The sequence below is a fragment of the Panthera tigris genome, chromosome E2, assembly GCF_018350195.1.
Source record: "Panthera tigris isolate Pti1 chromosome E2, P.tigris_Pti1_mat1.1, whole genome shotgun sequence".
Lineage (NCBI taxonomy): Eukaryota > Metazoa > Chordata > Mammalia > Carnivora > Felidae > Panthera > Panthera tigris.
The window spans coordinates 6,978,704-6,990,764 of record NC_056674.1 but is presented as its reverse complement, the minus strand read 5'-3'; the positions used below and the strand labels follow the sequence as shown (position 1 = coordinate 6,990,764).

The following is a 12,061-nucleotide window of genomic DNA, read 5'->3' as shown; positions in this document are numbered from 1 at the left end:
GCAACAACACGGACGAACCTTCAAAAGAAGTCTGTCGCAAAAGATCCATATCGCATGATCCCATTTGTGTGAAATATCCAGGAGAGGCGAATCTGTAGAGACAGTAGATGATGGTTGCCTGGGGTGTGGAGGTGGATCCAGAATGAGTGCGTGAGGAGTGCAAGTGACTCCCAGTGGGTATGGGGTTCCTTTTTGGGGGTGATGAAAATGTTCAAAAATCAGATGACGGTAATGGCTGCACACGTCTATTGAATTATACACTTACACGGCTGAACTTTGTGGAAACTGGAGACAAATATAAACAGCCCTCAAGGAGTTTTGTTGTTAGAAACGAGACAGTTTGGGGTGCCTGCAAATCTTGATCTCAGGGTTGTGAGTTCAAGCCCCACTGGGGGGTAGAGATTACTTTTTAAAAAATCTTTTCTAAGTTTATTTACTGATTTTGAGAGAGAGGAAGCACGAGTGGGGGAGGGGCAGAGATCGAGGGAGAGAGAATCCCAGGCAGGCTCCGCACTGCCAGCACAGAGCCTGATGTGGGGCTCGAACCTACAAACCGCGAGATCATGACCTGATCCAAAGTCGGTCGCTTAACCGACTGAGCCACCCAGGTGCCTAGGGGTAGAAATTACTTTTTTCTTTTTATTTTAAAAATTTTTTTAAAAACATTTTATTTTTGAGAGACAGAGCGTGAGTGGGGGAGGGTCAGAGAGAGGGAGACACAGAATCCGAAGCAGGTTTCAAGTTCCGAGCTGTCAGCACAGAGCCCGACGGGGGACTCGAACCCACAAACCATGAGATCATGACCTGAGCCGAAGTTGGTCGTTCAAACGACTGAGCCACCCAGGCGCCCCTGAGATTACTTTTTTAAAAATGAGTGGCTCAGGAGGAAATAGGAATAGGAAGGGAGTGTTAAAAATTCGAGGGATGGCACATTTGGACGCTGGTGGGAAGGACCCCGTGGGAAGGGAAGAATTGATGACGGTGAGCGCGTGGGAGATCTTTGAGTAGACAGACCAGACGGCATGAGGTCTAGTGCCTGAAGGTTGGCATCGGAACACAGAGGGTTCAGCTGCAGTAGTGGGGGAAGGTGGCCTGTGTGGGCACAGAGGCAGTGGGAAGACGTGGGTGGGGACTGGAAGTCTTCTCGTCCAACTCTGTTTTCTCAGTGAATGGGAAGCAAGCCAAGGGTGAGATGCTAGGGGTTTGAGGAGAGACGGTACAAGTTCCCCTTCTTAGGAGCGGAGCTGAGCGGATGGACCAGGAAGACACCACCCACAGTGCCTGACAGTGTCCCCATGTAGTAGGTACTCCGTAAGTGTCTGTGAGTGAGGAGTTGAGAAATTTCACCCTCACACCTCTGACCCATGGGATTAGTATCCCCGTTTCCCGAAGAAGGAGGGTATCCTGTCTAGGTTCAAACAGTTGGGAGGGGGTGGGGGAGGCCTGGGTGGCTCATTCAGTTAAGCAGCTGACTTCTGCTCAGGTCATGATTTCACAGTTCAATTTGTGAGTCCGAGCCCCACATCAGGCTCCGCGCTGATGGTGCAGAGCCTGCTTGAGATTCGCCCTCTCCCCCTCTCTCTCTCTGCACCTACTCCCCCCCCCCCGCAAATAAATGCATAAACAAACAAACAAAAAGCAGCTGGGCCACCTGGGTGGCTCAGTCGAACAGCCAACGTTTGGTTTCAGCTTGGGTCTCAATCTCACGGTTCCTGGGTTTGAGCCCCGCATCAGACATTGTGCTGACAGTGCAGAGCCTGCCTGGGATTCTATCTCTCCCTCTCTCACCCTCCATAAATCAAACTTAAAAAACAAACAAAAACATCAACCAGCCTGGGGCGACTGGGTGGCTCAGTTGGTTAAGCATTGGACTTCAGCTCAGGTCATGATCTCACCGTTCATGAGTTGGAGCCCCACATCAGGCTCTGTGCGGACAGCTCAGAGCCCAGAGCCTGCTTCGGATTCCGTGGCTCCCTCTTTCTGCCCCTCCCCCGCTCATGCTCTGTCTCTCAAAAAGAAACATTACAGACCCATGAGTCTCCAACCTTCCAACCACACAGCCCCTCCATTCTCAAAAAAACAGGGGAGAGACTCAGAAGAAAATAAATAAAATTCTTTATTATGTCTTAATCACACAGTACAAATGGATATTAAATACGAACAGGGAGAAAGCAGACCCCAGGACAGCATATGGGGACCCCCGTCTCCCCCTGCCCCTAAAAAATCCACACCCTGATCAATAAATACCCCTGCCCAAAGACCCCAAGTCCCAGCCCCCAAATAGTCCGGGCTGAAGAGTCTCGGGTCGACCCCCTCGCTTCACGGAGGAGGGCAAGCGAGGCCCACAGAACCCGAGGCCGGCAAGTCCGTGGCTCCCGGGGTCCCCCGCACGCCGGGACTCACACCTGCACGCGGTAGCCGCCCGCCCGCCGCCGGCAGAGCCTCCGCACGCCCACCCAGTAGAGCGTCAGCATCACCACCCAGTACCCCACGTAGGCGCCGGCCCCTGCGGCCAGGTGCCGGGCCTCGGCGGCCCGCGAGGGGCCGCCCCAGTCGGCCCTGGCCTCCTGCACCACGCTGCGGACCAGGCCCCCCAGCAGCAGCAACGCCCAGAGCGCCAGCGGCAGCAGGGGCACGTAGTTGGCGGCCAGCTTCCGGCGGCCGGAGGTGCCCCAGCCGCTCTGGTTCATGGTGGCCAGCGCCAGGAACTTGGCGGGCAGGAGGCCGCACATGTAGAGCGGCGCGTAGAGCGACAGCAGCACCATGCGCGGGCAGCCGCGCAGCCAGGCCGCGAAGGCCGCCTTGGCCAGCGCCACGCCCTGCACGCACAGCAGCACCCAGAGCAGCGCCCACGGGCGGCCGGCGTAGAAGAGCCGCAGCACGGTGGCCGCCACGAAGAAGGGGAAGAGGCCCGACACCACCGCCTCGTACGTCATCCAGGCGTGGTGCCGGTGCCACCAGAGCGCGTTGTACAGCCACTCGCGGAAGTACGACTTGGACCAGCGCGTCTGCTGGCTCAGCCAGCGCAGGAAGGAAGAGGGTGTCTCGGAGTAGCAGCGGGACCGGGATGTATACCTGCACGGGAGGGACGAGGCGGGGCGTCAGCACGGCCCTCCCCGTGGCCAGGACAGAGCTCGGGGCCAGAAGAGGCCACGGCGGCGCGGCCACTGGGCCGTAAGCTTTCTTGCCCTCCCTGGGCCCCCGGTTCTCGTAGGCAAGATGCGATCCACGAGGATTCCCACCTAACAGGGCTGCCGTGAGCGCCGAATCAGGATTACCAGCCCGGTTACTCAATAAATATTAGCAGCTACTACCGTTTTCACGGTGACTAATGCCACTACTGTCGTTACTAACGGCATTACAGTTACTGACCTATTACTAATGCTCTCACTAATCTATTACGAATACTCTAGCACTCACTACTATTGGCAGGCCCCACGGTGAGGCACAAGCCAGGAGATGTTCCCGCCGAAGGCAGCCGCCCAACGGGTTAGAGCTCAAGGGACCCATCAAGCCCCCTTCCCGTGGCCGCAGCAGACATCCTGATCGGTCCCCACCCAGTTTCCAGCTAAGCCCACGCAAGGCTAGAATCCCTCTTAGGGAACTCAGCAGGTGGCCGCTAGCAGTCGGTTGGTTAGGAGGCGTCCATCTAATTCTATCCTCACGGGTATTACTGGACAGTGTCCGGTCTCCTTCCCCTGTGTAGCCTCCCCGCCCGGCCCTTGCCTCCTGCAGTCTGTACTCGAAACAGCAGCCAGAGGGATCCTGTTACCACAGCAGCACCTCACCCCTCTGCCCGGAACCCTCCCGTACTTCAAAGTTCTCGCGTGGCCCACAAGCCATTCGTAGTACGCCCGCCCCGTGACCATTCCGTGCTGCCCTGATGCGCTCCCCCTTGCTAGGGCTCCAGCGGCACCGCTTCCAGCCTCTGCCTCTGCCCTTCCTGGGGCATCCTAGTTAACATTTCATTCCCTGCTCCCAAACACCCTATCCCCCCTTTCCCCGGACTATCCAACCACACGGCATGTGCCATCATCCACGTATTTACTGTGTCCCCGGGTGTCTGTGAGCATGAATTTGTGTCTCTGCTGCACTCTTAGAGCTTCGAACATTGTAATGAGGGGCGCCTGGCTGGCTCAGCGGGAGAGTGTGGCTCTTGATCACTGGGCCGAGCCCCACAAGGGACGTAGAGATTACTTTAATAAACTTAAAAAACAAATTGTAATAAATACTTGACGGCTGAATGAATGCATGGGTTTGCTTGATATACCCCAGGTGCTCTCTGGCCCTTTCATGGGGTCTAGCTTTGTGGAATTCTTCCCCCCAACCCCACCCGAACTTGACCTGCTGGAAGATGTACTCCCCTAGTTTCACTGAATTACAACTCTTCCTGAAGCATGTGATTCTTCTCACTCACTCGCTCACTAGATCCCACTGTTTATCTCTTTCCCCTCCCAAGTCACTGGGAGGAATGTGTGCCGCCCATGGTAGAGCCACCTTGCCCTGATCTCGTGTTGTGTCTCCTAGGTGGAATCCCCCACCCTCACCTTGCCTCACTTGGTAGAGTCCACTGGGTCACGTGGTCAATGGGATTGCCACCCCTGTCCCTTCTGGTGTCTTCCACTCTCCCCTAGTGTCTCACTTGGTAGAGCCCACTGTGCAGCAAGGTATTTTGGGTTTGGGTAATTCCCAGCACACACACACACACACACACACACACACACACACACACACACCACCCAAGCCCTCAGCTTACTTGGTGGCATAACCCATGCTGAGCATGCGGTTGGTGAGGTGCCGGTCATCCCCAAAGGTGCAGTGGGTGCCCAGGAACTTCTGGTTGTACCAGGCCTCAAGGAACTGCTGCAGGAGGTGGTTCCTGTACAGGCCTGGGTGGGGAGTACAGGAAGAGCATCAGCCTCTACTGTTGCCAATACTGTCCCCAATCCTATCTCCGACCCAACTCGCCTCCGATTCCAGCCCATCCTCAACCACCTCAGTCCTGTCCTCGGCCCTACCTCCAGCCCTGACCCCGTTCTCAACACCGATCCTTCCTTAACCCTCTACCCTCAACCCCATACTGCAATCCTATGCCCAAACTTGCCCCAGTCCTGCCCCTGGCCCACACCTACATCCATTTTTGATGGCGAAGCCACCTCAACTCCATCTCCAACCCCGTATCCATTCTCAGTCCTCTCCCCTACCCATCCCAAAACCCATCACCAACCCCAGACTTGGCCCCAACCCTGTCCTTGACTCCAACCGCATCCCATCCCCTTCCCCAAGCCACCCAGCACCTATCCCCATCCACACCCTTTCTCCAACCCCACCAGACACCATCCCACCTTCCAGTCTTATCCCTAATCCCAATTCCTGCTGCAGCCCCATCTCTGTCCCCAGTCTCAATCACATCCTCAACCCGTTCTGGCTCCCCTTCTCCCCCACCACCCCACCCATGGCCCTCCCAAGCCCTACCTCTGCTCACCTAGGGGACCACTGATGCAGGACACACAGTGGAAGTAGCTCTGACAAGCCCGCTCCACATTGAAGGCCACCCAGTACCGCAGGCTGCTTAAGAAGCTGACCCAGGAGTCCAGGGGGTTAAGGATCCGCACGTCCCCCCCAACAGCCCCCACCCGGGGGTCCTCGTCCAGCACCCGCACCAGCTCCAGGAGTGCCATGGGGTCCAGCCTCGTGTCCGAGTCACAAACCTGTGAAGCGGAAGGGGCTGGGATCAGGCCAGATCCTGAGGGGAGGGCACCCAGGGGTGGGGAGCTGCTGGGACGTTCTACAGCCAATCTGAACATACGTTTGAATTTTGTCGTTATTTCCAACGCCTAATCACATTTTAAGATGACCTCCTCCCCGAGACCCATTCCCCTGTATAACACCCTCCTCTGGTGTGTGGGTGAGACCTGTAATTTGCTTCTAACCCACAGAACATGGCAAAAGTGATGGGACACAACTCCCATGATTATACTACCTTGTATACAAATGGTAAAGGAGTTTTGCAGTGTAATTTATCCTTAATCTGTTGACATTTCCTGCGTAGGTCTGACCTAATCAGGTGAGCCCTTTGAAAGGGGGTCTAGAAGTCTGAGAGTTTCTCTTGCTGGTCTGGAAGAGGCAAGTTTTAGGACGGCAAGAACATGAATTCTGCCAACAAACACATGAGCTTGTTAGAGGCCCCGGGCCTTAGATAGGACCCAGCTGACACCGTGATTGTAGCCTGATGATACCCTGAATAGAGGATCCAGTAAGACTTTGCCCAGACTTTCCTGATTCATGGAAACTATGAGATAATAAGTGTTTTGTTTCCAGCGGCCAAATTTGTGGTAATTTGTTATGCAGTCATAGAAAACGAATGCAGTACATTAATGAATGAATTTCTACACTGAATGGATGAATGACTAATTGAGCAAATGAATATATTGAATAGATAAGTGGATGAATAAATGAACAAAGTGATCTCCACACTGAATGTCTCTACGTTCAATGGGTAAGTGAATGAATGAATAAATGAATGCACGGTCTCCCTATTAGATGGATAATGGATGCATGAACCGATGAGCAAAGGAAAGAATTTCTACACTGGATGAAGAAAGCAAGAAATCTCTACATGGAATGGATGAAAATACAGACATAAGAGCTACCTGACTGGCTCAATCAGTAGAGCGTGCAACTATTGATCCTGGGGTTGTGAGTTGGAGCCCCATGTTGGGTGCACAGATTACTTAAAAATAAAATCTTAAACAAGCAAACAAATAAATCTATATTAGATGCATAAATGAAAAAATCTTTACACTGAGTGGATGACTACATGGACGGATGAGTGAATGCATGAAGGAGAGTCTGCATCCAACAGATATATGAATGAGTAAAATGAATGATCTCCATATTGGAGATGGGTGTAAGAATGTGTGATGTCGACTACACTTCAACTTAAAAAAAAAAAAAGAGTAGTGGGGCGCCTGGGTGGCTCAGTCGGTTGAGCGTCCGACTTCGGCTCAGGTCATGTTCTTGCGGTTCATGAGTTTGAGCCCCGCGTCGGGCTCTATGCCGACAGCTCAGAGCCTGGAGCCTGTTCAGATTGTGTCTCCCTCTCTCTGACCCTCCCCCTTTCATGCTCTGTCTCTGTCTCAAAAAACTAAATAAACATTAAAAAAAAAAATTTTTTTTTAAGTAGAAATGAAAGAAAGAGTATGCACTCGAGAATGAATGAGTGAAGAAAGGAAGGAATTAATGAATCGCCGCACGAACGAAAACAACAAATGAGTCTGTCTCCCTGTAAGAATGAACGAGTGAAGGAAAGAATCGCTACTTTGAACGGATGAATAAATAAAGGGAGTTGGAGGTTCATCCCGATCGCTGCACCGAAAAAGGATCCCAGAGAAGGGGCATCCCGAGTGGCAGGGGCACGGTGGGGAGGGGACGCCTTCCACTCACCTGCACGTAGTCCACCGAGTCGCCGAGCGCCTTGAAGGCGGTGTACATGACCTCGCGCTTGCCGCCCCAGCGCTGCGCCACGCACACGCAGCGGTGCGTCCTCACCAGCGCCTCCACCGCCAGCCGCCCGGGGTCCTCGGCCTCCACCTCCCGGTAGGCGCCCGCGCCCGCCGCGCCCGCCGCGGCCGCCGGCTCCCAAGGCCGGTGGTAGTTGCCGTCCCACACGTAGGTGGCGGGGTCCTCGTCGGCGAAGACCTCGCGGAACATGTCCACCATGTAGAGGTCCTCGGCGCGGTTGCCGTCCACCACCATGAGGACGCGCAGGCGCGCGCGCGGGTACTGCAGGGCGCGGGCGGACGCCAGGCACTGGCGCAGGTACGCGGGGTCCTCCTGGTACGCCGAGATGGTCAGCGCCACGCTGCGCGCCGCCGCCGCGTCCAGGGGCCCCCGCGCCGCCGCCCGCCGCGCCGCCGCCGCCACCCGCCGGTGCTCCAGGTACGCGAAGAGGCTCTGCGCCACCAGGTGCGCCGAGAGGAAGGCCCCGTACAGACCGAAGGCGAGGAGGCCGTAGCGATCGGAGGCCAGCGGCACCCCGGCGGCGTAGGCCCAGGTCATGAGGCCCAGGATGAGCAGCGCGAACGTGACGGTCAGCACCCGCCGGGCCAGGCCGGAGCAGTGGCGGGCGGCCGGGGTGGGCTTGGGCACGTCCTGCTGGGAGCGGGGAGAGGGGACAGCAAGGGAAGAGAGTTCTGAAATCCTCCTCCGGGAAGAGAAGACCTAGATCCACCCACGCCCCCCGCCCCCCAAGCCAACATTGCATCCCCTTGTCGTTAAAAAAAAAAAAAAAAAAAAAAAAAAAATTCCCTGGGTACTGCAAAGTTATTTGAAAATAATTGAGGCAAACAGCAAGGCTTAATGCCTGATTATATGCATTCTGGTACTTTTGTTTTCACATTTTAAACAGCTCTTCAATCCGTGGATTACACTCAATGGAATGTCACAGGGGAACAGGGGTTCTCTCCCCGCCCCCCCTTTCTTATCTTAGTGGCACATATAACATAATCACTCATCTCACAATCAAAGGTTTCCTAGTGTTGATACAACCATCATCATTATCTAAAATATAATGCAGTTTGACATATATCAGGTACTGCTGTAAGCCTTTTACAGAAACTGTTTTGAGAGAAAGAGCCCAGGGTGGGGGGAGGTGAAGAAGGGAGAGGGACAGCAGCAAGCCCCATGCTGGACTCAAACTCACAAACGGCAAGATCACGACCTAAACTGAGGTCCCAGTCTTAACAGACTGAACCACCCAGGCGCCCCCGGGGAAACTAACTTATTTTAATCCTCCCAACAGCGGTAGGAGTAGGTACTATTACTATTATCCCCATTTTACAGATCAGGTAACTGAGTCACAGAGGGGGGCAGCAACCTGCCCAAGGTCACACCTGGATAGCAGAGAAGCCAAGATTTGAACCTCAGGAATCTGGTCACTGAATCACCAGCTCATAAACTGCTTTTACTCTTCAGGAGAGTGGGGGGGGGGGGGGACAAATAATGTTTACTGCCACCATACACATGGCAAAACAGGACTGATAAGCCAAGAAGAAGGGCTCGCTCAAGGTCATGAAGCTCACAGGAGGAGGAATCTTTTCTCTGACTTCCCAAAGCCATGGCCACATTCTCCAACTCCACTGCTCAGGTCTCCCCAACAGGGCCAAGTGCCCGGTTCATGTTGCTGGAAGAACTCAGAATCAGACGGGGGTGGGGGGGTGCCTCCATTTTCTCATCTTGTAAAATGGGGATTTAGCGCCTTCTGCATGCCAAGGACTGCTCCATGGTGTAGATACTGTTATCACTCCTATTCCATATGAGGAAACTGAGGCACGGAGAGGTGATTCTCTGGCCCAGGGCCACTCAGACAGTTTGGCTGCATCGTCCTCTATGCTCAACTGCCTCGTGCGTCACCGGCTCCTGCCTCATGGGCTTATTTATGAGTTAAGTGAGTTAAGATACAGATTCGTGTTGTCCAGTACAGGAGTCACCAGCCACGTGTGGCTCCTGAGCGCTTGGGAAGCAGCCAAAATGACAGAGGAACTGAAATTCTCATTTTATTTCAATATTTAAGTTTAGGAACTGATACTTAATTCAGTTATTGGAAAGCTTTTAAGTATGTCTGAAACAAGTAGGGCGTGGGAAGCCCTACTTTTTCAAGTGTAAATTTTATGAAATCTAAATACAGATCAAGTTATCTCCAATGAAAATATAGCATCTGTATGTGATGTGCTACGCTTCTGGATTTTGAGGCTTTCCTTTGAAAAACAGAAAGGAAAATATCTCATTAATATTTTTGTATTGGTTACATATGGAAATGATAGTTTTAAAAATCTTATTATGAAGTTTGTTATGTTGTAGCAAATACAGTCTACTGCATCTATTCATGAAATTATATTTTTTTAATGTTTATTTATTTTTGAGAGAGAACAAGTGGGGGAGGGACACAGAGAGAGAGAGAGAGAGAGAGAGAGAGAAGGAGACATAGAATCCAAAGCAGGCTCCAGGCTCTGAGGTGTCAGCACAGAGCCCAATGGGGGGCTCGAACTCATGAACCGGGAGATCATGACCTGAGCCGAAGTTGGATGCCTAAATGACTGAGCCACCCAGGCGTCCCATGAAATTATGTTTCTGATAGCAAGGGTTGGCTTGGGATTCTCTCAATGCCTCTCTCTCTCTCTCTAAATAAAGTTAAAAAAATAAATGGGTGAAGAAAGTAAAAAACAAAAAAACCCAATTTTGTTGCATAGGAAAATGACATGAAATTCAAACTTCAGCATCCTTAAATCAAGTCTTACTGCCACACAACCACACTCCTCTGTTTACATATTGTCTGTGGCTGATTTCACACCACACCAAAGTTGAGTAGTTGCCGTAGAGACCATATGGCACACAAAACCCTCAAATATTGACTGTCTAGCTTTGTACAGAAAAAGTTTGATGACCCTTCATACACTGAGTTGAATAAAATATATTATTGAAATTCATTTTACTTTTATGCTTCTATAGGATAGTACTTTTAGTTTCTATATAGAGCTTTTGGCCTGGTGCTAATAAATGCTCAATATTAATAATTACATTATTATTTCTTCTGGAATTCTCCTTCTCTGTCCTTTTGCCCTAAACCTGGCCCTGACTGAGATGCTGGGGGTGGCCCAATTCATGCTGGGACAGGTGGGTGAACAGAGGGTTCTAATGCCAACACTCACAAACACACCTGTATCAGCTGTGGACACACAGCCCCACACATATACTCACACGTGACAAGAGACCCAGAGAGTGTGCCAACATAGGAGAACATTCATGTTCTAGAAGATCTCCCCAGGCACTTGCTGTTAGAACTTAGTGACCCTGGGGCACTTGGGTGGCTCAGCCGGTTAAGTGGCCGACTCTTGGTTTGCGCTCAGGTCATGTTCTCACCCTTCGTGGGTTCGGCCCCAAGTCCGGCCCTGTGCTGGCAACGCAGAGCCTGCTTGGGATTCTGTCTCTCCCTCTCTCTCTGTCCCTCCCCAATTCACGCTCTGTCTCTCTCAAAAATAAAGAAATAAATAAACTTACAGAAACAACTTAGTGATCCTGAGACCCCCACCAACAGCCATGCAGGGGAACTTGGGAACACGTGTTAGGTTAACGGTTAAGGTTGGGTCCGGAGCAAGAAGAAAGTAAGGGTTAAGGTTGAACTGCATGAAATTGCCGTTTTCAAAGGGCAAAAGTGACCAGACAGCGGCGATTTCGTTTGGTTCAACTTAATAGTTATTGGACACAAAAAAGTAGAAATCCAGGCCATGTGTCGAGCAAATACCGCCCTGCCTCCCCACCCGCACCCCGCACACAGACGCGGACTTAAAGCAGGATAAGCATGGACTTGTCCCATCTATACTACCGGCGGGATGGCCACCCACACAGGGGTATGGAACCCGAACTCGGCCTTACGGGGTCCCCGTCCTACACTGACGGTGGCCGTCACGCACAGGAGCGCGCGCAGTGCGCCCACCCACGTGGTCACACAGGTGCCAGCGGGCCCCGCACGACCGCACTCTCGCACGCACCTGTGTCATCGCCATGGCTCCGGCGGGCGCTCCTCTTCGGCGGGCTCCCGGGTCTCGCTGGGGCTGGGAAGCCCGGGGGTCATTTGAAGCCCGACGCGGGCGGGGGCGGAGGAGGGCTGACGTCAGGGCGGAGCTGGGCCAGGGGCTCTGAGGTCACGGACGAGCCGGGCAGCTCCACCCGCTTCCCGCCATTGCCCGCACCCCCGCGCCCGACGGCCTCCCTTCCCAGGGCCGCCGTCGCGCCCTTCCCTGCCCTCCGAGGCCTCCCCTCCGTCGCACCCGTCCTTCTCCGGCTCTCCGCTCTCTTCCCCCTCTGGTCTCTCTCCATTTCTGCGCTCCTCTCCCTCGCGTTCCTTCTGCCTTCGGGCGCCCCCAACGCCCGTCTTTCCCCCCGTCTGTCCGATCTCTCCCCCCGCCGCCCGGCCCCTCCCCTCGAAGCCCCGGGGATGGAGAAAATGCGCACACGTGCGCGGCTGTGGGCGTGGCCGCGTGCGCTGGCCGTGGGGCGCGCC

At 53.6% G+C, this 12,061-nt stretch overlaps 1 protein-coding gene across 1 annotated transcript; it reads right to left on the bottom strand.

Moving 5' to 3' along the window:
- Positions 1-1,974: 1,974 nt before the first annotated feature.
- On the bottom strand, positions 1,975-11,594 carry HAS1 (hyaluronan synthase 1). The gene is made up of 5 exons (XM_042970348.1): positions 11,550-11,594; positions 7,447-8,154; positions 5,486-5,711; positions 4,757-4,889; positions 1,975-3,075 (listed from the first exon to the last, which is right to left on the bottom strand). The coding sequence occupies exons 1-5, from the start codon at positions 11,562-11,564 to the stop codon at positions 2,400-2,402; spliced, it is 1,758 nt and encodes a 585-aa protein (XP_042826282.1). The 5' UTR covers positions 11,565-11,594; the 3' UTR covers positions 1,975-2,399.
- Positions 11,595-12,061: the final 467 nt, after the last annotated feature.